Genomic DNA, 24,383 nt, shown 5'->3' with positions numbered 1-24,383 from the left:
GAATGTCTGGCTCTGGGAGAGTGACCACAGCATGGTGGTTATCTGTGTCATTAAGATCCTTTTTGTACAGTTCTTCTGTGTATTCTTTTCATTTCTTCTGATATCTTTTGCTTCAGTTAGGCCTTCACCATTTCTGTCCTTGATTGTGTCCAGGTATATAGCCAAGGGCAATGTAGGCCAGATATCTTGATCTTCCATCCTGCCCTCTGTTTTGAGAGACTTGCTGTTTTCCCTTTTTTTTTTTTTTGAGGTTTTATTTTTGTACTCCATAATCATCTGCTTATCAAACAGAGCTCAGAAAAGCACCCTCTTGAGATGGGAAACAGAGAAGAGATGAGACACAAAGAGCCAGGGGAATGTGCTTCCTGGAATCTGGGTGTAACGTGCCCTGAAATGCCTGTTTATTAGGAAGCATTTCAGCATGGCACCCAAAGGGAGGGAGAATGTGGGCTTGGGCCTTATGACTGAGTACAGCTGTGGCTACCTACCTGTGGCCTCTAAAATGCCTGGAATTACTCTAAGTACTCTTTTTTTTCTAATTAATTTATTTTTAATTGAAGGATAATTGCTTTACAGTATCATTTTGGCTTCTGCCATATATTAACATGGATCAGCCATAGGTATACATATGTCCCTTCCCTCTTGAACCTCCTTCCCACCTCATCCCACCCCTCTAGGTTATCACAGAGCACCAAATTTGAGTTTCTTGCATCATACAGCAAATTTCCACTAGCTATCTAATTTTACATATGGTAATGCATATGTCTAAGTATTTGGAAACCAAGATATAGCTTTTCAGACTCCAGTGAAATGCTACCTCATACCCCTTAAGACATCTGCTATCAGAAAAAAAAAAAAAAAGAAAGAGAGAAATAAAGAATGGGTTGGCAGTATTGGCAAGGATGTAGGGAAATTAGAATCCTTGTTCATTGCTGGTAGGAATGTAAGATAGTGCAGCAACTGTGGAAAACAAGTTGGCCAATTCTCAAAAAAGTTAGATAGAATTATTATATGATCTAGCAATTCTACTTTAGAGTGTAAACCCAAAAGAATTGAAAGAAAGATCTTGAAGTGATACCTGTACTTGTATGTTCATAGCAGCATTATTCTCAGTAGCGAAAATGTGGAGGCACTTAAAGGTCCATTGACTGATGAATTGGTAAGCAAAATGTAGTGGATATATGTGTACAGTGGAGTATTATTCAGTCTCAAAAAGGAAGAGAATTCTGACTTGTGCTACAACACAGATGAACCTTGAGGAAATTAAGCTAAGTGAAATAAGCCAGTCACAAAGCACAAATACTGTATGATTCTGCTAATATGAGGTACCTAGAGTACTGAATTCATGGGGACAGGAAGTAGAATGGTGGGTGCCAGGAGCTGCTCGCTGGGAGTGGGGAGTTGTTTAATGTCTACAGATTTTCAGTTCTGAAAGATGAAAGGAGTTCTGTGGCAGGATGGTGATGATCGCTGAGCAACAGTGTAAATGTACTCTATATCTCTGAACTGTGCACTTACAGCTGGTCAAGCTAGTAAATTTCATGTGTATTTTACCACTATTTTAAAAAATTTTAAAGGTATCCGTTTCAGAAAAAATGGGAAGAACTTTTTAGCACTTTTAGTCTCCATATTTAAAGATTCCTTCTGGCTATTTAATTCGTGACTTGTGGTTACAGTAGAAAATAAATGAGTTTAGATTCCCAAGTTTTACATTTTGATGATACTCATCTCTGAAATGTCCAAGTGAGATTGGTTAGTAGAAATAAAGGGCATATCTGTAGAGTCCTTTCATTTCCTTTGATGCAAAGCTTTTGAAACATATACTGCCTTATTTTTAAAGGTTCTTAATTTGAAAAAAATGTATGCTTGTGTACATAAAATAACTCTATAAGTAAAGAAATAACATTGGAAGATCCTTGGCTCTGCCAATAATGTTTGGAAGCACATCTGAGCAAAGACTAAACATACCTTTGCATCAACATGGTCTGGTTCTGTTCTGTTCTGTTGATTTCCACCCTTCCTTTGAGCATGTTCAACATACACACTCCAGAGAGCATCCTTACAAAATAGTGTCAAGCTTAGTATACATGTAGGTTCCTCTCTATATGCCTTTGTCTCTAAGCTACAATACTGGTTGATAAAAGAAGGAGTATCTGTAGAGAACTTGCAATGTGCAAAGTTCCCAGGAAATTATTCCAGAGGCAGCTAGGGAGAGAATGTTTGTGTAGCCCGAGTGTCAATGTGACCCGCAGATTTATTCCTGCTCTGCCTCAAAGGACTTTGGGGCCTTGATGACATTACTCAGCTTCCAGACTTCAGGGTTCTCATCTTTAAACCAGGTCTGGGAATCATTGCCACACAGATGTGTTGTGAAGATGTATCTGGGCTTCCCAAGTGGTGCTAGTGGTGCAGGACCTGCTTGCCAAAGCAGGAGACATAAGAGATGCAGGTTCAATCCCTGGGTCAGGAAGGTCTGCTGGAGGAGGGCACGGCAACTCACTCCAGTATTCTTGACTGGAAGATCCCTTGGACAGATGAGCCTGGTGGGCTACAATCCATGGGGTCACAAAGAGTCTGACATGACTGAAGTGACTTAGCACACACAACTGGGCGAGATAAGGTTTGTGTCCATGTCTGGTTCTTGAGAATGCTCAGTCATCAGGATCTATTATTATTCTTAATGATTGGGTTACTGGCCTTGAATATTATTTCTGCTTAAGTAAAAAGAGTAATACTTTCTGGAATGACTTTACTCTTTAATTTCTCATATGTGTTCATGGTGCTTGGTGATTATATTTATTGTTTACAATATAAACTAAATTGTTTGTATAAATATAAATAGTAGAGCAAAGAAGAAAAAAAAATGCAATAGGAATTTGTGGGAAGGTGTAACAGAGATATGTATCTAACATTTCCACCAAAAGCAAAAAGAGAGAATGACACTTTCTTGTACTTTGATTTCATTTTCCCCTCCCAGCAGCTTCTTTCCTGACCACCACCTTGTACACATTGTTACTTACCAGTCTTCCACCAAGACCAATGGCCTTTTTTCTCAGCCCTCCCCATAGTCTTGGCTATTTTCTTCCTCTCCTTGAGGATCTGCTTGAGGATACAAAAATGTAGCTCTCATTTCTGCTCCTCTGTGCTTATTACAGTCCCTGACAAGTACTGATAAGAATTCCTAACATTTGTGGAATCATTAACATGTTTTAACCCCTTATCCAACCGTTTCCTGCTTAATCCTCACAATTCTGTAGTTATCCTTAACTAACAGTTGATTTAAAAACTGAGGCCCTGGGGGCTTGTCTCACTTATCAAGGGGCAGAGCCAGGAGTCAGATTTTGTGTGTGTTTGATTATTTTTCACAGTGTTTCAATTGTATAGCAAAGTAGTGGTGTGTATTTCTTAAGCACAGATTTTTAACTTATCCTACTCCTCTACTCTCCTCTTTGGTAACCATTAGTTTGTTTTCTATGTTTGTGAATCTTTTTCTGTGCTGTAAATAAGTTCATTTCTATCAATTTTTAAGAGTCCACATATAAGTGATCGTATATGATATTTGTCTTTCTCTGCTGACTTATTTCACTTGGTCTCATAATCTCTAGGTTCATCCATGTTGCTGCAAATGGCATTATTTCATTCTTTTTATGGCTGAATAATATTCCTCTGTGTGTGTGTGTGTATACATCATATCTTTATCCATTCATCGGTCCATGGACATACCTTGGCTATTATAAATAGAAAAGTTGTGAAAACTGGGGTGCATGTATATTTTTGAATTAGAGTTTTTATGTTTTCCAGATATTTGCTGAGGAGGGGAATTGCTGGATCACACAGTAACTCTTTTTCAATTCCTTAAGGAACCTCCATATGGTTTTCCATAACAGCTGTACCAATTTACATTCCCACCAACAGCGTGGGAAGGTCCCCTTTCCTCCACACCCTCTCCAGGATTTATTATTTGTAGATGTTAAATGATGGTCATTCTAACCAGTGTGAGGTGATACTTCATTGTAGTTTTGATCTGCATTTCTCTAATAATTAGTGACTATAAAGAAAACTCAGCACAGAAGAATTAATGCTTTTGAACTGTGATGTTCAAGAATACTCTTAAGAGTCCCTTGGACTGCAAGGAGATCAAACCAATCAATCCTAAAGGAAACCAGTCCTAAATATTCATTGAAAGGACTGATGCTGAAGCTGAAGTTCCAATACTTTGGCCTCCTGATGCAAAGAACTGACTCCTTAGAAAAGACCCTGATGTTGGGAAAAATTGAAGGCAGGAGGAGAAGGAGACGTCAGAAGATGAGACAGTTGGATGGCATCACCAACTCGATGGACATGAGTTTGAGCAAGCTCTGTGAGTTTGGTGATGGATAAGGAAGCCTGGCGTGCTGCAGTTTATGGAGTCGCAAAGAGTTGGACATGAATGAGCGACTGAACTGAATAATTAGTGATGCTGAGTATCTTTTCATGGGTCTGTTGACCATCTGTATGTCTTTGGAGAAATGTCTATTTAAGTCTTCTTTGCATTTTTTTATTAGGTTGTTTGTTTCTTTGATATTGAGCTGTATAAGCTATTGTTTATACAGATATTGACTGTATTGATATAGACTAGAAACAAAGTATCAGAAAGAGAAATTAATGAAACAATTCCATTGACATCACATCAGAGGGAAAAAAAAAAAAAACACAACAACTCAGAATAAACCTACCTAAGCATGGAAAAAGCAAGAGAGTTCCAGGAAAACATCTATTTCTGCTTTACTGACTATGCCAAAGCCTTTGACTGTGTGGATCACAATAAACTGGAAAATTCTGTAAGAGATGGGAATACCAGACCACTTAACCTGCCTCTTGAGAAATCTGTATGCAGGTCAGGAAGCAGCAGTTAGCACTGGACATGGAACAACAGACTGGTTCCAAATAGGAAAAGGAGTGCGTCAAGGCTATATAATGTCACCCTGTTTATTTAACTTATATGCAGAGTACATCATGAGAAACGCTGGACTGGAAGAAACACAAGCTGGAATCAAGATTGCTGGGAGAAATATCAATAACCTCGGATATGCAGATGATACCACCCTTATGGCAGAAAGTGAAGAGGAACTAAAAAGCCTCTTGATGAAAGTGAAAGAGGAAAGTGAAAATGTTGGCTTAAAGCTCAACATTCAGAAAATGAAGATCATGGCATCTGGTCCCATCATTTCATGGGAAATAGATGGGGAAACAGTGGAAACAGTGTCAGACTTTATTTTTTTGGGCTCCAAAATCACTGCAGATGGTGACTGCAGCCATGAAATTAAAAGACTCTTACTCCTTGGAAGAAAAGTTATGACCAACCTAGACAGCATATTCAAAAGCAGAGACATTACTTTGCCAACTAAGGTCCTTCTAGTCAAGGCTATGGTTTTTCCTGTGGTCATGTATGGATGTGAGAGTTGGACTGTGAAGAAAGCTGAGCGCCGTAGAATTGATGCCTTTGAACTGTGGTGTTGGAGAAGACTCTTGAGAGCCCCTTGGACTGCAAGGAGATCCAACCAGTCCATTCTGAAGGACATCAGCCCTGGGATTTCTTTGGACAGAATGTTGCTAAAGCTGAAACTCCAGTACTTTGGCCACCTCATGCGAAGAGTTGACTCATTGGAAAAGACTCTGATGCTGGGAAGGATTGGGGGCAGGAGGAGAAGGGGGTGACAGAGGATGAGATGGCTGGATGGCATCACTTACTCCAATGGACGTGAGTCTGAGTGAACTCCGGGACTTGGTGATGGACAGGGAGGCCTGGCGTGCTGCAATTCATGAGGTCACAAAGAGTCAGACAATACTGAGCAACTGAACTGACTGACTGACTGAACTGAAGGAGGTAAAAGGCCTGTATACAAAACCTGTAAGACACTGATGAAAGTAATTCAAGATGATACAAACAGATGAAAAGATAAACTGTATTCTTGGATTCGAAGATTCATTGTTGTTAAAAATAACCATACTACCCAAGACGATTTATAGAGTCAATGCAATCTCTATCAAATTGCTAGTGGCATTTTTCACAAAACTAGAACAAAAATTTTTTTTTTAATTTGTATGGAAACAGAAAAGACTGCAAATAGCCAAACAATCTTGGGAAAGAAGAACACAGCTAGCTGGAGGAATCACAGTCCCTGATTTCAAACTATATTACAAAGTTACGATAATGAAAAAGTATGTTACTGTCACAGAAACCAGGCGCATAGATTAATGGAACAGGATAGAAAACCCAGAAATAAACCCGCACACTTATGGTCAGTTAATCTAAGACAAAAGAGGTAACAATATGTAATAAAGAACAGACAGTCTCTTCAATAAATAGTGTGGGGAAGTCTGCACAACTGCATTTACATGAAATAGTTAGAACATTCTCTAATACCATATAAAAAATAAAGTAAAAATGAATAAATGAACAAGCCCTATAAGACAAGATGCTTAGTAAGACAAGATCTTAGAGGAACACATAGGCAGAATACTCTTTGACATAAATCACAGCGCTATTTTTTTGGATCTGATCCCTGAAGTAATGGAAGCAAAAGCAAAAATAAACAAATGTGACCTGGTTAAACTTAAAAGTATAGCATGAAGGAAGCCATTAAAAAAACAAAACAAAACAAAACAAAAAGACAACCTATGGAAAAGAAGAAAATATTTGCAAATGACATGATCAGCAATGTATTAATTTCCAAAATATACTAATAGGGTTCAAAGTAAATTTAAAAAGATTCCCAACTCCAGAGGCTGAGAAGCAAATTACTCTGCTTGTGCAAGACTTCAGGCGGCTCTTGACTGTGGTCCTTGATAGAACTGCTTCATATCATGATTTCGTGTGCATGCACACACATACACAGAGAAACAAAAATGTCACAAAACAACATTCCTATTGCTCTGTGCTCTGATATTTTCTGTGATGCCAGTTCTATTCTACTTCATATAAAAGACAAAATGATTATCACTATGCACAAAATTAATTTCCTAATCCACTGACTACATCTGAAGTTTGACAGACACTGTCCCTGCCTGTCCCCCTGTTGGGCTGGGCTCGGCTCCTGTTCCATGTTAGCATCACATCAGGAACTTCATTGTTGTTTCAGATTGTCACAGCAACCTTGCAAGGCTAACCCTAGTTTCCAGTAATGGAACTGTCTTGGAAAGATAAATAATTTACCCTCAGTCTAATAATTAATGAGAAGTTGAATCAGAACTTAGAACTGTCTGACTCCAAATTTATTTTTTGTTTTCAATAAATGTTAGTTAAACTGATGATGTTCTCATGAGATATTTTCCCCAAAACATAACAAAAGTTTAGTAAAGTCAGAAGATATGATTCCTCCTGTTTTGAGTTTCGTTTGGAGAATATCCGTTTTGAAATGTTTTTTTTTTTTTTCATTTATGTGTTATGGGCTAATAAGTATCAGGAGAAGATATTCAAAATCTTACCCCTCCCCAGCAAGAGCCCTTTGTCTTTACAGTGCCTTGTTGGCTCAGAGATGGAGAAAAATCTGTTGGTTTGGTTACTCGAAATTAACTTGTCTAAGTGCAGAATATGTACATCTCTCTTCCCCTCAAATGAGTAGCAAGTGATGCTTGTGTGTCAACACCCTGATTTAAGTAACCTGGGAAGCTGAGAGCAGACTCTGCAGAAGAGGGAGCCCAGTGCTGTTTCTTTGAGTTGCCCCACTCAAGTGAGCCAGGCCCACATCATGTTCCCTGAATCCCTGTTACCTGTGATCCTGGGAACAGCAGCAAGCTTCTGGGGTCATCTCTCTCTCTCTCCCCCAGGCTTATCCCCATCACTGTTGGTCCTGCCATGAACAGGTCAGAACTGGGGGAGGTGTGATAGCAGCAAGGACCTGAGTAGGGACCAGAGACAGGGGAGTGGGGGCATAGACCATCAGTCCTGGGGGGAACTTTAAGAGATGAATACTGTGTTCTTAAGAAGTACTCCTCAATTTGTGTTCAAATTTTCAGGAAAAAGCAAAAGTGAAAGGGTTCCTAAATAATTTCCTTAAACGCAACAGGGAGTTGAAGTGTATACGTCCTTTGTGCTCAAGATCTGAAGTAATTAAGTATATTCCCCATGAAGAACTCCAGTTGAGATTACATTCAGGGAGTACCTGCTTACTTGAAAGGACCTGAATAATGGAGGGAAGATGGAAAAGAGAAGGGTGAGGAATATTGGGGACCAGCCTCCCCTCACCTCGCCGGTTGTTTGTGTAAACTTCATAGATACAGCTAAAAGATGAGAAATAGCCTGCATAGGGGACACTTAGGGTTGAAAATTACAAAGAGTAAAAAGTTTTTATAAAAATCTGGAGTACAATGATGGTTATTCTCCTGACAAGGAACTCTTAGTATTGCTTAGATGGTTGTTAATCTTTATTCCTAAATTCAAGAGTTTTAAGGGAAACTTTAAATTTGAGTCTCTGGATTTTTCAGTTCAATTCAATAATCATCTTGAAATGTTGTATGTCCAGTGATTTTCAATGCTTTGTAGGCTTATCAGTCACTTAATCAACTTTGTGCAAATGAAGCTCCCTACATAGTATATTTTTAATCTTGGACTTCCCTTAGGGATATATCTCTTTTGGTGGCACACTGTCCTGTGCCTTCTGCATTCATTTCTCGATCACTAGACTTAACACTGAGACAAGAGGGAAAGAAGGTATGGGAGGCTCTCTGAGTGTCATTCTTCATCATGACTAAAGAAAAGAAATATTTGTCTTCCTCATCTTTCTTCTCAGGCTTTTATGAAGTTAGGAGGAAAGTCCAGCCCCAAGACCAGGCGGGATTTGAGGCTGGTGATTCCGAGCAGTTCCGGGCACTTGTGGAGGAGTCAGGTCTCTTCTTGTTCCCACACATGTGCCTCCCCTTGCTCTGCCCCCTTCACTGAAAGGAGCCTGTTGGGCTCTTCTCTGTTGCCCATATTCTTATGACCTGGCTTACTAGAGCCTTCCAGAAGAAAATGTAAATTGTCTACATGAGCTTATGTACAAGATTCTCTCTCGAAACTCAGGAGGTGTGTTTCCAGTGTAATTTACTTGTGGCTCCTCCTGATGATGAATAGGAAAAGCTATTTAAACAGTTTTATGATGGCTCACATCACAGTGGGTTTCAGGTCCTTCTGGCCTTGAAGTTAGTAACGAGGTTCTGTGAGGCAGGTCATCCTGATGCACAGGTGAGAGAACGTGGGGACCAGCTGGTGCAGAATCAGAGGTGATCTCTCCATGGACAGAGGTGCCTCAGGCCCCAGGAGCTGACGTTCTCTGAACATGAGGGGATGTTCCATTCATACCTGGGGAGAGATTCCAGGTCCTAGAAGACAGTCTGACCAATGGAGAAAATAGCCTAGTTTATTCTTCATTGCCAACGTATAAATATTGAATGGTTTTGCTTTGAAGCACAAACCTCAGCTAATCATGCACTTGATGTTTCCCAGTCACACCAGGATTGATACTTCATTTATGTAGATCTTGCTGTAAACTTCTTCCTGTGATTATAATGTCAGTTTGTGTGTGTGTTTAAGCAGATATTTATTACCAGAATGGCAACTTTTTAAAAAAAATCAAAATTTCCTTTCTTTTCTTCAGTATTTTTTTCCTTAAGATGAAAATACTTCTTAAACACTTTCTTCTGTTAGTGTTTAATAGTCCAGAGGATTTTTTGTAGCACACTTTGTACAATGGAAAATTAGTTTAGAGATACTGTTTTGTAAACATACATTTGAAACTTAAATATTAATAATTGCAGTAAATTTTGATATTTGGTATTTTCATTTTCTATAAGCATTGGTTTAAAATGAAAAGAGATTAAGGTACTAACATTCACTATTTTCTGGTATTTAGGAACCTGTTTTATTCACTGGAACAATGAGGAAAAATCTGGATCCCTATAATGAGTATTTGGAGGAGGAACTGTGGAATGTCTTAGAAGAGGTAATTTATGTAATGTTGTTAACTTGTTAGCATCGGTATCTGTGTGTGTACATTCATGGCACTGCAGGTAATTAAGGGAAGCTTGTCATTTTAACTGTTTACTTTCTAGGAGAAGAGTGATGAGATGGGTACACCTAAAATGTGTGTACTGATAATGAAAACCAACAATATAATTCCTCTTGTTTTCATTTTAGCTTTTTCTATAGAACCCCAAGCAACTAGATTCATTATTTTGTCCTTAACAGAGCATTAAACTAGACATTAAAACTGTGGGATCAAATTCCATGATTGACCTGGTAAATTAATTACCCTAATTACCCTCCAATGTTCATTTTATTCCTCTGGCCTTCAGTTCAGTTCAGTTCAGTCACTCAGTCGTGTCCAGTTCTTTGCGACCCCATGAACTGCAGCACACCCGGCCTCCCTGTCCATCACCAACTCCCAGAGTTCACTCAGACTCACGTCCATCAAGTCAGTGATGGCATCCAGCCATCTCATCCTCTGTCATCCCCTTCTCCTCCTGCCCCCAATCCCTCCCAGCATCAGAGTCTTTTCCAATGAGTCAACTCTTTGCATGAGGTGGCCAAAGTACTGGAGTTTCAGCTTCAGCATCATTCCTTCCAAAGAAATCCCAGGGCTGATCTCCTTCAGAATGGGCTGGTTGGATCTGCTTGCTGGATATCTAAGTGAAGACACTAGTTTTTCATTATTAACTGAAAGATAAACAAGATCATTCAAATAAAATGGTATGAAGTTGTATAAGAAAGTGTTTATAAAAGTAAATTATTTAGTTGGAATGTGATGATGATTACTTATTGGTGATTATATCATTTTAATGCTGCAGCATGAATGCAGGTAACAGAACCCTGGTGTTCTGGCTCAGATTTTACATGGATATGTTAATTACTAGAGGAGCTCCTGTTATTTGTGTCATGTTTCCCCTTGCCCTACTTCACTGAATTTCCCTGCCCTTGCATGAAAAAAAATTTGACTATTAAGTTGCTGTTTGTTTGTATATTTCAATACTAATTAATTTGTATATTAGTCCTAATTTTGCAAATTGACTCTACTGATGGCAGAAACTTTAGATTTCTAAACCATAGACAGACTTCTAGTCTCCCATGGGATCTAGCTCAGTCTTTTGATTTTAAAAAAGTAGCACTTGATAAAGTGAAAGTGAAAGTGAAGTTGCTCAGTCGTGTCCAACTCTTTGCAACCCCATGGACTGTGTAGCCTACCAGGTTCCTTTGTCCATGGGATTTTCCAGGCAAGAGTACTGGAGTGGATTGCCATTTCCTTCTCCAGGGGATCTTCCCGACCCAGGGCTTGAACCCACGTCTCCCACATGCAGACAGACACTTTACCATCTGAGCTACCAGGGAAGTCAGCACTTGATAAATAGGTGCTAAATGTTTGGTTGATTTCTTCATTTTAGAGAAATATGGCTTATTTCTTTAAAAAATTCTGTGTTACACAAATCCAGCATTGATAGTATCTCTGTTAGGGCACAAGTGTGTCTCATCACATAGGAAACCAAGATACAGAAACCTGGTCATCAGCAGCCTGTGCATCAGGAACCACGTGGTTCAGTCCTTGCTGTGGGACAACTCACATATCCATTTCCCGGGGCCTTGTGCTAGGTGAACGGGCTGTCCCTTTGCTTCCTTTACTGCTGGCCCTGCTCTAGTAAAAGCTCTTCCCCATCTGTTGAATGCATTTCCCTGTCTCCTTCCAGCCCTCACCAGCCTTTCTTTTTGAGAAGTAAGAAGGTTCCACGAAATGTGGGAAGCACCTGACATCTGTGTTAACTTCCTGTGAGAGGGGCTGGCACCTGCTAGATACACTACACAGCAGGTTACTTTAAACATGTTTATGATGATAGAAATAGGGTACCTTATAAGTTCAGTTTACTGTTTCTCAATTTTGCTATATTCCATTATTTTCCCAACCTCAAAAATGATCTAAAGTGTTTCATATTGAGATGTATAGTTTTGATTAGTATTATTTGGTCCATTTTCCTTAAATTATAACTTTTTATATACTTTCCACAATTTACAGTGTGATGTTGTGATATTCTGGAGCCAGTTAATTATTATAAGTATATAATCCCTTAACACGTAATAATAGTGTTATACATAACCTGTTTATATGGATTTACTTTCTAATTTATAGGGACAGATATGTCATATGATGAGATTCACTTCTGCCTTCACACAGCCAACAGATATCTCTGAGAGCTTCTTAGACAGGCATCGTTGCAGATTCTGGGTCTATCACAGTCATCAGGAGGCACAATCTCTGTCCTTTTCAAGGACATTCTCTTGCATAATCTAACACAATTATCTTGATTAAGAAATAAAATAGTCATATTACACTCTTGTCTAATATGTTCAGATTCTCCAGTTGCAACTTCTGTTGTCTACTGCATCTGTTGCCCTTTTCTTCCATTGTAATATTTCATACCTTGATTTTATGATTACACTACAGAGGGCCTTGATATTCATGTTGTTCACATAACCATCCCTGATTCATAAATAAATATAGTGTCTCAGAAAACAGTATTTTATGAAAAACACTTCCCCTTACAACTCTTATTCATCATGAAGCAAATATGGACAACCTGAAGGAAGAGGAAAAAAACAGATGAGTTATGTGATGTCATCCAACTCAGGAGTGTGAGATTATTTCCTCAAAGTTAAAATGTCAGTCTTAACAAAGACCAACCACTTGCACCACAATCCAAATCTTACCCTTTACAGTTTGTATACCTTTTATGCTGGTAAACACCAATACCATATTTAATCCTAACTCAGAATCCTGCTTTCTAGGGACTGGACTCCATCAGGAGCACAATTCAGGATCACATTCTTGGAAGTGCTCCAGCATTTAGGATATCAAGAAAATACTAATCATTCACCCTTGGTGTTTTGTTATCTGAAGTTGTACTGTGTCACGTAACTTATTGGCCATCAATCTGTTGGTTTCTTAATTTGAGGTGTATTTCTTCTTTGTTCTTTCACTTTAAGTAGAGCCTGAGTTTGCTTCTTGCTCCATAGTATTTCTCCAAAATGAATATTCATTGAAGTAACCCCTACCACCAAGTGTACTTTCAGATTATATTTGGTAGTTAAAGATTTGGTTTTTTAAACTTATGAGTATAATTTTATGAGGATGGATTATCCATCTTGTGGGGGAGATAACCTATATCCATATTGTGGGGGAGATAAGATGTAATATTTACCTTGATTTTCTGAGTTTTCATTCACTCTAAGACATTTATGATATTGAAGAAAATGCACTTGACTCCACTATTTATAGACTAAGCTTGGGAAATGTTCCAGGATCACTAATGTATAAGACAGAGTTTTCCATTGTTTAAATTTGTATTATTTTAAATGTTAAAAAATTGTAAAGTGTTAATAATATATCTTTAGAGAACCCAACTTTCTGTAATGTTTTTTCAACTTCTATGCAAAATTTACTATGGTAAAGTTGATTCAACTGTAAAGATCCTTTTAGATTTTTTGTTTAAACCATATTGGGAGAAATAGCTGCAATATTTGAGAGACTTTCTGAACTAATTCCTAGGTGGGAGTTGGTGGACGGCATGGGGCAGGGATGGGGGAACATTGAGATCTTTCTGTACTGACTTGACTCTACCCACCATCCTTCTCAGTTCAGTTCAGTTCAGTCACTCAGTTGTGTCCGACTCTTTAGGACCCAATGAATCACATCACGCCAGGCCTCCCTGTCCATCACCAAGTCCCGGAGTTCACCCTAACTTGCATCCATCGAGTCCGTGATGCCATTCAGCCATCTCATCCTCTGTCATCCCCTTCTCCTCCTGCCCCCAATCCCTCCCAGCATCAGAGTCTTTTCCAGTGAGTCAACTCTTCGCGTGAGGTGGCTAAAGTACCGGAGTTTTCAGCTTTAGCATCATTCTGTCCAAAGAAATCTCAGGGCTGATCTCCTTCAGAATGGACTGGTTGGATCTCCTTGCAGCCCAAGGGACTCTCAAGAGCCTTCTCCAACACTACAGTTCAAAAGCATCAATTCTTCGGTGCTCAGCTTTCTTCACAGTCCAACTCTCACATCCGTACATGACCACAGGAAAAACCATAGCCTTGACTAGACGGACCTTAGTCAGCAAAGTAATGTCTCTGCTTTTGAATATGCTATCTAGGTTGATCATAACTTTTCCACCAAGGAGTAAGCGTCTTCTAATTTCATGGCTGCAGTCACCATGTGCAGTGATTTTGTAGCCCCCAAAAATAAAGTCTGACACTGTTTCCACTGTTTCCCCATCTATTTCCCAGGAAGTGATGGGACTGGATGCCATGATCTTCGTTTTCTGAATGTTGAGCTTTAAGCCAACCTTTTCACTCTCCTCTTTCACTTTCATCAAGAGGCTTTTTAGCTCCTCTTCACTTTCTGTCATAAGGGTGGTGTTATCTGCATATCTGAGGTTATTGATATTTCTCCTGGCAATCTTGATTCCAGCTTATGTTTCTTCCAGTCCAGCGTTTCTCATGATGTACTCTGCATATAAGTTAAATAAACAGGATGACAATATACAGCCTTGACGTACTCCGTTTCCTATTTGGAACCAGTCTGTTGTTCCATGTCCAGTTCTAACTGTTGCTTCCTGACCTGCATACAGATTTCTCAAGAGGCAGGTTAGGTGGTCTGGTATTCCCATCTCTTTCAGAATTTTCCACAGTTTCTTGTGATCCACACAGTCAAAGGCTTTGGCCTACTCAATAAAGCAGAAATAGATGTTTTTCTGGAACTCTCTTGCTTTTTCCATGATCCAGTGGATGTTGGCAATTTGATCTCTGGTTCCTCTACCTTTTCTAAAACCAGCTTGAACATCAGGAAGTTCACGGTTCACGTATTGCTGAAGCCTGGCCTGGAGAATTTTGAGCATTACTTTACTAGCATGTGAGATGAGTGCAATTGTGTGGTAATTTGAGCATTCTTTGGCATTGCCTTTCTTTGGGACTGGAGTGAAAACTGACCTTTTCCAGTCCTGTAGCCACTGCTGAGTTTCCCAAATTTGCTGGCATATTGAGTGTAACACTTTCCACAGCATCATCTTTCAGGATTTGAAATAGCTCAATAGGAATTCCATCACCTCCACTAGCTTTGTTCATAGTGATGCTTTCTAAGGCCCACTTGACTTCACATTCCAAAATGTCTGGCTCTAAATGAGTGATCACACCATCGTGATTATCTGGGTCTCAGTGAACACTAATTGGAAACAGCTTTTCCCATCATGTGACTGTACATGTAAGATACATAAGAAGTCATGAGGACTTCAAAGCTCTAATGTCTAAGAGGCTTTTCTACTTCTGCAGCAGTTTGTTTTTGAAATGTTGTTCTTTCTGTATCCATAGGTACAACTTAAAGAAGCCATCAAAGCTCTTCCTAGTGGATTGGATACTGAATTGGCAGAATCAGGGTTGAACTTGAGTGTTGGACAGAGACAACTAGTGTGCCTTGCCAGGACTGTTCTCAGGAAAAATCAGATATTGATTCTTGACAAGGCCACATCCAATGTGGATCCAAGGTATGGAGCTGAGGTCCATTAAACCTGGAATCCAAATTGTAAATGTCGTAAATGGAAAACATTTAGTGATGCTGAGAAATGTTTCTGTGCTCTCTTTGGCCCACAGATGTCTTTTAATAATATTAATCACAAACAAAGGAAAACAAAGAAAGAAACCAAGACAGTTATATGCTGTTAATATTGTTGTGAGGCATCCTAAGAGAGCTGCATTTAGGAATCCAGCTAGTTTTAATCCAGATAGTTTTAAACAGTTTCAAGAGAAGGCTATTTTCCATCACTTTATGGAAAATAGTAAATTTATAAATAGACGTTTTATACTTAGTTTATTAGGAGCAAGATTATATGTTATTGATTTTTAATTTTTAACTCTTTAGTCTGCCTTTCCTGTCTTCACTGAAGTATATCAACTTCTCTGATTTCAGAACTGATGAGTTAATACAAAAAAAAATTCATGAGAAATTTACCCAGTGCACTGTGCTAACCATCACACACAGGTTGAGCACCGTTACTGGCTGTGAATGGATACTGGTAAGTCCCTCACTATTTGTTTTTTTTTTCACTTATATTCAATTTAGCACTGATCCTTCCTTGTAAAACTTGATAGAAACCTCCATTAATTTTCTCTTGGTTTCTCTTCTCATTCCTGCAGATAACTCAAGCAATGAACTTTACTTTCAAAATGTGCTATTAAATAATATATCCAATAACCTTATATTTTATATAATATTCTTATATTTGAATTGTTTTTCTAAAGACATCCAGCCATGAAAATATTCCAAAGCCAAATTGTAGCTTCATATTTCAAGAGGCTAGAACACAGTCATTTTCACTGTGTCACAGTTGTTTCAGTATTTTTTAATTCCCTTAATCAAGATATTAACCTTTCATTTAGATTGCCAGGAGGTTGTTGGCTAAGGTTGCAGAATTTTTCAGCTCTTGCTGTCAGAAGAGAGTCCATGAGAAGAAAGGGCCTCGTGAGAAAAACAATATTTCAGCTGCAAGGATTTAATATAGGAAATTTGTTACATAAGAATAGGAGGCTAGAAAAATGAAAGGAAGCACTGGGGTAATGATTTTAGGAAGCAGCTACCATGTCCTAGGACAGATCTCCAGACCTAAGAACTCAGAAGAGAGGCCCTACAGTTGGTGCTGAAACCTCTAAGGAGAGGCCCAGTAGCTGGTCGTATATGCAGAGGAAGCAGGAAGGGGCTATTTCTCCATGTGCTAATGAAAGCTGGGAGCTGGAGTCAGGCCCCACTACTGAGATGACGCTGCAGGAACAGCAAGTCAGATAGAACATTAGCTCTGTCCCACTGTCAGTCTCCCTCTAGTGCCCAGTTACTGGCAGAACCTTAAAAACAGCCAGCTTGCCAAAGAGCCTCTGAAATGTGACTTGCAAAGATCCAACCTGTGCATCACAGGAGAGAGTTTAGAAAGAAGGCAAATCAAGGCTGAGAGACTGTAGATAAACAACCAACAAGTCTCTTGCGCAGTAGATCGAGGCACTGCAATGCAGTGGGCTTCAAGCTTTGGTCTCTGGATATCTTTCTACTATCTTCCCTCCAGCTTTGGCTGGCTCTTTCCTCTCAGTAATTTAACATTTCCTTCCTTATCTTCTTTTCCTTCCTCCCTCTATTCCTTATCTCTTTTCATCTTCCCTTTGTTGTTTCCCTCTGCTGCTCGCTGAGTTTCAGTAAATGTTAGAATGTGGCTTTACAAAATGATATAGAAACCATGGCTGAAAGGAAAACCGTTGGCTGCATATAATCTCAAAAGAATGTGTTTGTCACTCAGTCATATCCAACTCTTTGTGACCCCATGGACTGTAGCCTGCCAGGCTCCTCTGTCCGTGGGATTCTCCAAGCAAGAATACTGGAGTGGGTAGCCATTCCCTTCTGCAGGGAATCTTCCTGACTCAAGGATTGAACCCAGGTCTTCTGCATTACAGACAGATTCTTTACTGTCTGAGCCACAAGGGAAGTCAGTCCCAAAAGAAGTATTTTGATGGTCCACACAAAATAGGTAATAACCAATAATAAACAGTAACATCCAAACTTCCTTATGCCTTATGCTAATGGAACTGTCTCTTTTGATTTCTCGGACAGTTTCTAAAATATCACTCCCTTCCGCACACTTCACATGCATTGTCAGATGGATCATCAGTGGGAACATTGAGTAGATATCAGGCTGTCAGCATTGAAACAGTGCCTGTAGCCTCACTCACCAAGATGGACATACAGAGAAGTGAGCTCCAAGGAGTCCAACGAGAGGAGTGAGGCATCCCCAACCAAAGGGGTGCTCTAGGCTCCAGCAGTGGAGCCAGTTGCCTGGACTAGAGCAGCTCAGTAGGAAGCCGACTCCACCTGAAAACTTTCAGGAGGGACTGGGTTAAATTCCAAGACTACAGGACAGTAGCTCAAATTCCAGAAATGCTTTTTAGCACCCGGTATTCCTGGATCCTCATTTTGTGTTCTTGAATGCTAATTGGAAAAACAGCCTTTCATTTCTACTTTTTCCTTGTTGCTTTGTTGCTCTTACCTCTTAGCACTGTATATTTTTAAGACTGACCCCAAAGCATCTTTCTTCCATAACAAATAAACGATGCTATAAAATTTAGCTGTTTCAAACCCTTTATCAGGCTTTAGAGGCAGCAACAGAAAGATGGCTTGATCTCCAGCTCAGTTAGGCGTCGGTTCAAATAAATTCTTTTTTCCTAAAGGTACCCTGCAGCTTTATTTTTGGGTTTTGGTATTCCAGCATTAATTGCAGCAGATTATTTTTATTATCTAATTCTTACAAATACTGTCACCTTGAAATGTGTGATTGGTTAGGGGAACAGAGAGGAATGACAGAATTTGGAAAGCATGTCCTCTGGTCATTTCTAAGTCTTATTCCTCAGCACCCGATCCATAGATGTGAACATCTGTATCCCTTGAACCAATCAGCGTTGTTGCTGTTATCAAAATATGTTCAACTTTTTTAATGCTTTACTTACTTGTGTGTGTTACTTGCTCAGTCATGTCTGACTCTTTGCAACCCCATGAACTGTAGCCCACCAGGTTCCTCTGTCCATGGGATTGTCCAGGCAAGAATACTGGAGTGGGTTGCCATTCCCTTCTCCAAGGGATCTTCCCAAACCATAGACTGAACCTGGGTCTCTCACATTGCAGGCAGATTCTTTACCATCTGGGCCACCAGGGAGGCCTATCTCCTGATAAATTTCTATAATCTCAAGTTTTTCTCGATTGGTCAGTGTCTTTGAACAAATCTTTAATGTGGTTTAATAAAGCAATTTACACTCTGGCCCCTCCCCACCTTTCTAGTTTTTTCCCTACTCTTCTCCCTTCTTCCTTCAGAGCTAAAACCACATTGATGGTCTTCAGTTCTCCAAATGAAGTGTTCCCTCCCTCTCACAGTTGTCACTTCCCTTGCCTGAGACTAAGGTGCCTGCAGTGGAAATGGTGAGATGGTTGGATCTGGGGGAAATGAGGAAGTGGAGCCAAGCGATGGATTCAACGTGGGATCTGAGAGGGGAGAGAGGAGTCGATGCTGGTCTCTGGGTGTGGAGACTGAGCATCTGGGTGAATGGAGGCAGAAGGGAAATGGAAGCCTTTACTTTGAAGTCTGTCACCTTTGCAATGATTGGACTTGTTTTCCATGATGACCTTGTCCTTCACTGTGGAGGAACCCTTCCCACTCCTGTGTGGGGAGACCTTCAGTTTAGGGCTGCCTGGTTGAGGTCATCAGTAAAATCACAGGGAGGTCCCACCAGGATATATAGACTCAGCCACTTGTTTATATCTTGGTTCGAGCTGGTTGTGGTTGCTGATTCCTCTGGTAGGAATGGCAGGATCAGACCTTAGGGGACTAAGGGACTTGCATCTCCCAGCTTCAGAGTTGGGGATTGTCCTCTGTGCTCCATCCACCCCAGGTGTAAACCTTATGTTTTGTTCTAGAGCTTCTGAAGCTACCAGTTGGTTTTTAATTCAGCAAATCATTACAAATAACAAATAGTGTTCCTTTTCTATCCTTTGATTTTTGAATCAGTTTTCTTTTTTATTGCTTTCTTTAGAAGTACAGGCATACCTTGTTTTATTGCAATTCCCAGATAATGCTTTTTGTTTTGTTTTGTTTTTAATAAAAAGTTCATGAAGCAAGTCGAGAAAATCTACAGGTACCATTTTTCCAACAGCATTTGCTCATTCCATGTCTGTGTCACCTTTTGGTAATTCTCACAGTATGTCAAACTTTTTCACTATCGTTACATTTGTTATGGTGATCTGTGATCAGTGATTTTTGGTATTACTTGCTGAAGTCTCCAATGATGTTTAGTATTTTTTAGCAATAATTTATTATGATGGTTTTGCTTAATTTACTTTATTTTTTTAATTGAAGGATAGTTGCTTTATAGAATTTTGTTGTTTTCAGTCAAACATCAATAAGAATCACCCACGGGTATGCCCATGAGCAATAAATTATTTTTTAAATTAAGGTCTCTACATTGTTTTCTCAGGCATAATGCTACTGCACACTTGCTAGGCTACAGTGTAGTCTAGACATAACTTTTGTACAGGCTGGGAAGCCATAAATTTTGTATAACTAACTTTATTGTGATATTCACTATACTCTGGTGTTCTGGCAGTAAACCCCCAATATCTCTAAGGGATCCCTGTACCTCTTTCCTTTCTGGAAAGCAGGTGACTGTCTGTTCTGAAAGCTTTAATGTGGACATGAAACGAGTCAACCTGTTGCCAAATGTGATGCTGCAGAGGGCAGGCAGCCAGCTTCAGGGAGGGGCTGGAGAAATGACAGATACTGATGAAGGGCATAACCGACAGGGTTGCCACCATGAAGTCCTGTGGTTCTAGGTGCTGAAGGTGTTGTTGTTTAGTTGCTAAGCTGTGTCTGACTTTTGTGCCACCCCATGGATGGTAGCCTGCCAGGCTCGTCTGACCATGGGATTCTCCAGGCAAGAATACTGGAGCAGGCTGCCATTTCTTGTAAAAAGTACATTTTGTTGCACTGGTGAACCTATTTGCACAAGGGCAGAAGGGTATGGTTTGTGTGTGTGTGTGTGTGCATTCAATTTATTTTATTTTATTTTTTAATTTTTTTTCTTTTTTGTAATAATTTTTTTCCTTTATTTTAATTTACAATACTGTATTGGTTTTGCCATACATTGACATGAATCAACCACGGGTGTACATGCGTTCCCAAACATGAACCCCCCACCCACCTCCCACCCCATAACATCTCTCTGGGTCATCACTGTGCACCAGCCCCAAGCATGCTGTATCCTGCGTCAGACTTAGACTGGCGATTCGATTCTTACATGATAGTATACATGTTACAATGCCATTCTCCCAAATCATCGCACCCTCTCTCTCTCCCTCTGAGTCCAAAAGTCCGTTATACACATTTGTGTCTTTTTTGCTGTCTTGCATACAGGGTCGTCATTGCCATCTTTCTAAATTCCATATATATGTGTTAGTATACTGTATTGGTGTTTTTCTTTCTGGCTTACTTCACTCTGTATAATCAGCTCCAGTTTCATCCATCTCATTAGAACTGATTCAAATGTATTCTTTTTAACAGCTGAGTAATACTCCATTGTGTATATGTACCACAGCTTTCTTATCCATTCATCTGCTGATGGACATCTAGGTTGTTTCCATGCCCTGCCTATTATAAACAGTGATGTACATTGGGGTACATGTGTCTCTTTCAATTCTGGTTTCCTCGGTGTATATGCCCAGTAGTGGGATTGCTGGGTCATAAGGTAGTTCTATTTGCAATTTTTTAAGGACTCTCCACACTGTTCTCCAAAGTGGCTGTACTAGTTTGCATTCCCACCAACAGTGTAGGAGGGTTCCCTTTTCTCCACACCCTCTCCAGCATTTATTGCTTGCAGATTTTTGGATCGCAGACATTCTGACTGGTGTGAGTGGTACCTCATTGTGGTTTTGATTTGTATTTCTCTAATAATGAGTGATGTTGAGCATCTTTTCATGCGTTTGTTAGCCATCCGTATGTCTTCTTTGCAGAAATGTCTATTTAGTTCATTGGCCCATTTTTTGATTGGGTCGTTTATTTTTCTGGAATTGAGCTGCATAAGTTGCTTGTATATTTTTGAGATTAGTTGTTTGTCAGTTGCTTCATTTGCTATTATTTTCTCCCATTCAGAAGGCTGTCTTTTCACCTTGCTTATATTTTCCTTTGTTGTGCAGAAGCTTTTAATTTTAATTAGATCCCATTTGTTTATTTTTGCTTTTATTTCCAGTATTCTGGGAGGTGGATCATAGAGGATCCTGCTGTGATTTATGTCGGAGAGTGTTTTGCCTATATTATCCTCTAGGAGTTTTGTAGTTTCTGGTCTTACATTTAGATCTTTAATCCATTTTGAGTTTATTTTTGTGTGTGGTGTTAGAAAGTGATCTAGTTTCATTCTTTTACAAGTGGTTGACCAGTTTTCCCAGCACCACTTGTTAAAGAGATTGTCTTTACTCCATTGTATATTCTTGCCTCCTTTGTCAAAGATAAGGTGTCCATATGTGTGTGGATTTATCTCTGGGCTTTCTATTTTGTTCCATTGATCTATATTTCTGTCTTTGTGCCAGTACCATACTGTTTTGATGACTGTGGCTTTGTAGTAGAGCCTGAAGTCAGGCAAGTTGATTGCTCCAGGTTCATTCTTCTTTCTCAAGACTGCTTTGGCTATTCGAGGTTTTTTGTCTTTCCATACAAATCTTGAAATTATTTGTTCTAGTTCTGTGAAAAATATGGCTGGTAGCTTGATAGGGATTGCATTGAATTTGTAAATTGCTTTGGGTAGTATACTCATTTTCACTATATTGATTCTTCCAATCCATGAACATGGTATATTTCTCCATCTATTAGTGTCCTCTTTGATTTCTTTCACCAGTGTTTTATAGTTTTCTATGTATAGGTCTTTAGTTTCCTTACATAGATATATTCCTAAGTATTTTATTCTTTTCATTGCAATGGTGAATGGAATTGTTTCCTTAATTTCTTTTTCTACTTTCTCATTATTCGTGTATAGGAATGCAAGGGATTTCTGCGTGTTGATTTTATATCCTGCAACTTTACTATATTCATTGATTAGCTCTGGTAATTTTCTGGTGGGGTCTTTAGGGTTTTCTATGTAGAGGATCATGTCATCTGCAAACAGTGAAAGTTTTACTTCTTCTTTCCCAATTTGGATTCCTTTTATTTCTTTTTCTGCTCTGATTGCTGTGGCCAAAACTTCCAAAACTATGTTGAATAGTAGCGGTGAAAGTGGGCACCCTTGTCTTATTCCTGACTTTAGGGGAAATGCTTTCAGTTTTTCACCATTGAGGATGATGTTTGCTGTGGGTTTGTCATAGATAGCTTTTATTATGTTGAGGTATGTTCCTTCTATTCCTGCTTTCTGGAGAGTTTTTGTCATAAATGGATGTTGAATTTTGTCAAAGGCCTTCTCTGCATCTATTGAGATAATCATATGGCTTTTATTTTTCAATTTGTTAATGTGGTGAATTACATTGATTGATTTGCAGATATTGAAGAATCCTTGCATCCCTGGGATAAAGCCCACTTGGTCATGGTGTATGATCTTTTTAATGTGTTGTTGGATTCTGATTGCTAGAATTTTGTTGAGGATTTTTGCATCTATGTTCATCAGTGACATTGGCCTGTAGTTTTTTTTTTTTTTTTTGGTAGTATCTTTGTCAGGTTTTGGTATTAGGGTGATGGTGGCCTCATAGAATGAGTTTGGAAGTTTACCTTCCTCTGCAATTTTCTGGAAGAGTTTGAGGAGGATAGGTGTTAGCTCTTCTTGAAATTTTTGGTAGAATTCAGCTGTGAAGCCATCTGGACCTGGGCTTTTGTTTGCTGGAAGATTTCTGATTACAGTTTCAATTTCCATGCTTGTGTTGGGTCTGTTAAGATTTTCTATTTCTTCCTGGTTCAGTTTTGGAAAATTGTACTTTTCTAAGAATTTGTCCATTTCTTCCACGTTGTCCATTTTATTGGCATATAACTGCTGATAGTAGTCTCTTATGATCCTTTGTATTTCCGTGTTGTCTGTTGTGATGTCTCCATTTTCATTTCTAATTTTATTGATTTGATTTTTCTCTCTTTGCTTCTTGATGAGTCTGGCTAATGGTTTGTCAATTTTATTTATCCTTTCAAAGAGCCAGCTTTTGGCTTTGTTGATTTTTGCTATGGTCTCTTTTGTTTCTTTTGCATTTATTTCTGCCCTAATTTTTAAGATTTCTTTCCTTCTACTAACTCTGGGGTTCTCCAATTCTTCCTTTTCTAGTTGCTTTAGTTGTAGAGTTAGGTTATTTATTTGACTTTTTTCTTGTTTCTTGAGGTATGCCTGTATTGCTATGAACTTTCCTCTTAGCACTGCTTTTATAAGTGTCCCACAGGTTTTGGGTTGTTGTGTTTTCATTTTCATTAGTTTCTATGCATATTTTGATTTCTTTTTTGATTTCTTCTGCGATTTGTTGGTTATTCAGAAGTGTGTTGTTCAACCTCCATATGTTGGAATTTTTAATAGTTTTTCTCCTGTAATTGAGATCTAATCTTAATGCATTATGGTCAGAAGAGATGCTTGGAATGATTTCGATTTTTTTGAATTTATCAAGTTTAGATTTATGGCCCAGGATGTGATCTATCCTGGAGAAGGTTCCATGAGCACTTGAAAAAAAGGTGAAATTCATTGTTTTGGGGTGAAATGTCCTATAGATATCAATTAGGTCTAACTGATCTATTGTATCATTTAAAGTTTGCGTTTCTTTGTTAATTTTCTGTTTAGTTGATCTGTCCATAGGTGTGAGTGGGGTATT

General features: G+C 39.1%; 1 protein-coding gene across 2 annotated transcripts in view; it reads left to right on the top strand.

The window, feature by feature from the left end:
• LOC138446671 (ATP-binding cassette sub-family C member 4-like) overlaps window positions 1-24,383 on the top strand; it is a 174,667-nt gene that overhangs the window by 135,434 nt on the left and 14,850 nt on the right. For both annotated transcript variants that reach the window (XM_069601903.1, XM_069601902.1), the window contains 3 exons: window positions 9,873-9,962; window positions 15,359-15,531; window positions 15,954-16,059. In XM_069601903.1, the coding sequence (XP_069458004.1) occupies window positions 9,873-9,962; window positions 15,359-15,531; window positions 15,954-16,059 (369 nt within the window). The remainder of the gene's footprint in view (window positions 1-9,872; window positions 9,963-15,358; window positions 15,532-15,953; window positions 16,060-24,383) is intronic.

Source organism: Ovis canadensis, chromosome 10 (genome assembly GCF_042477335.2).
Source record: "Ovis canadensis isolate MfBH-ARS-UI-01 breed Bighorn chromosome 10, ARS-UI_OviCan_v2, whole genome shotgun sequence".
Taxonomy (NCBI): domain Eukaryota; kingdom Metazoa; phylum Chordata; class Mammalia; order Artiodactyla; family Bovidae; genus Ovis; species Ovis canadensis.
The sequence above is the reverse complement of the archived record's forward strand: the minus strand, read 5'-3'. Positions and strand labels throughout refer to the sequence as shown.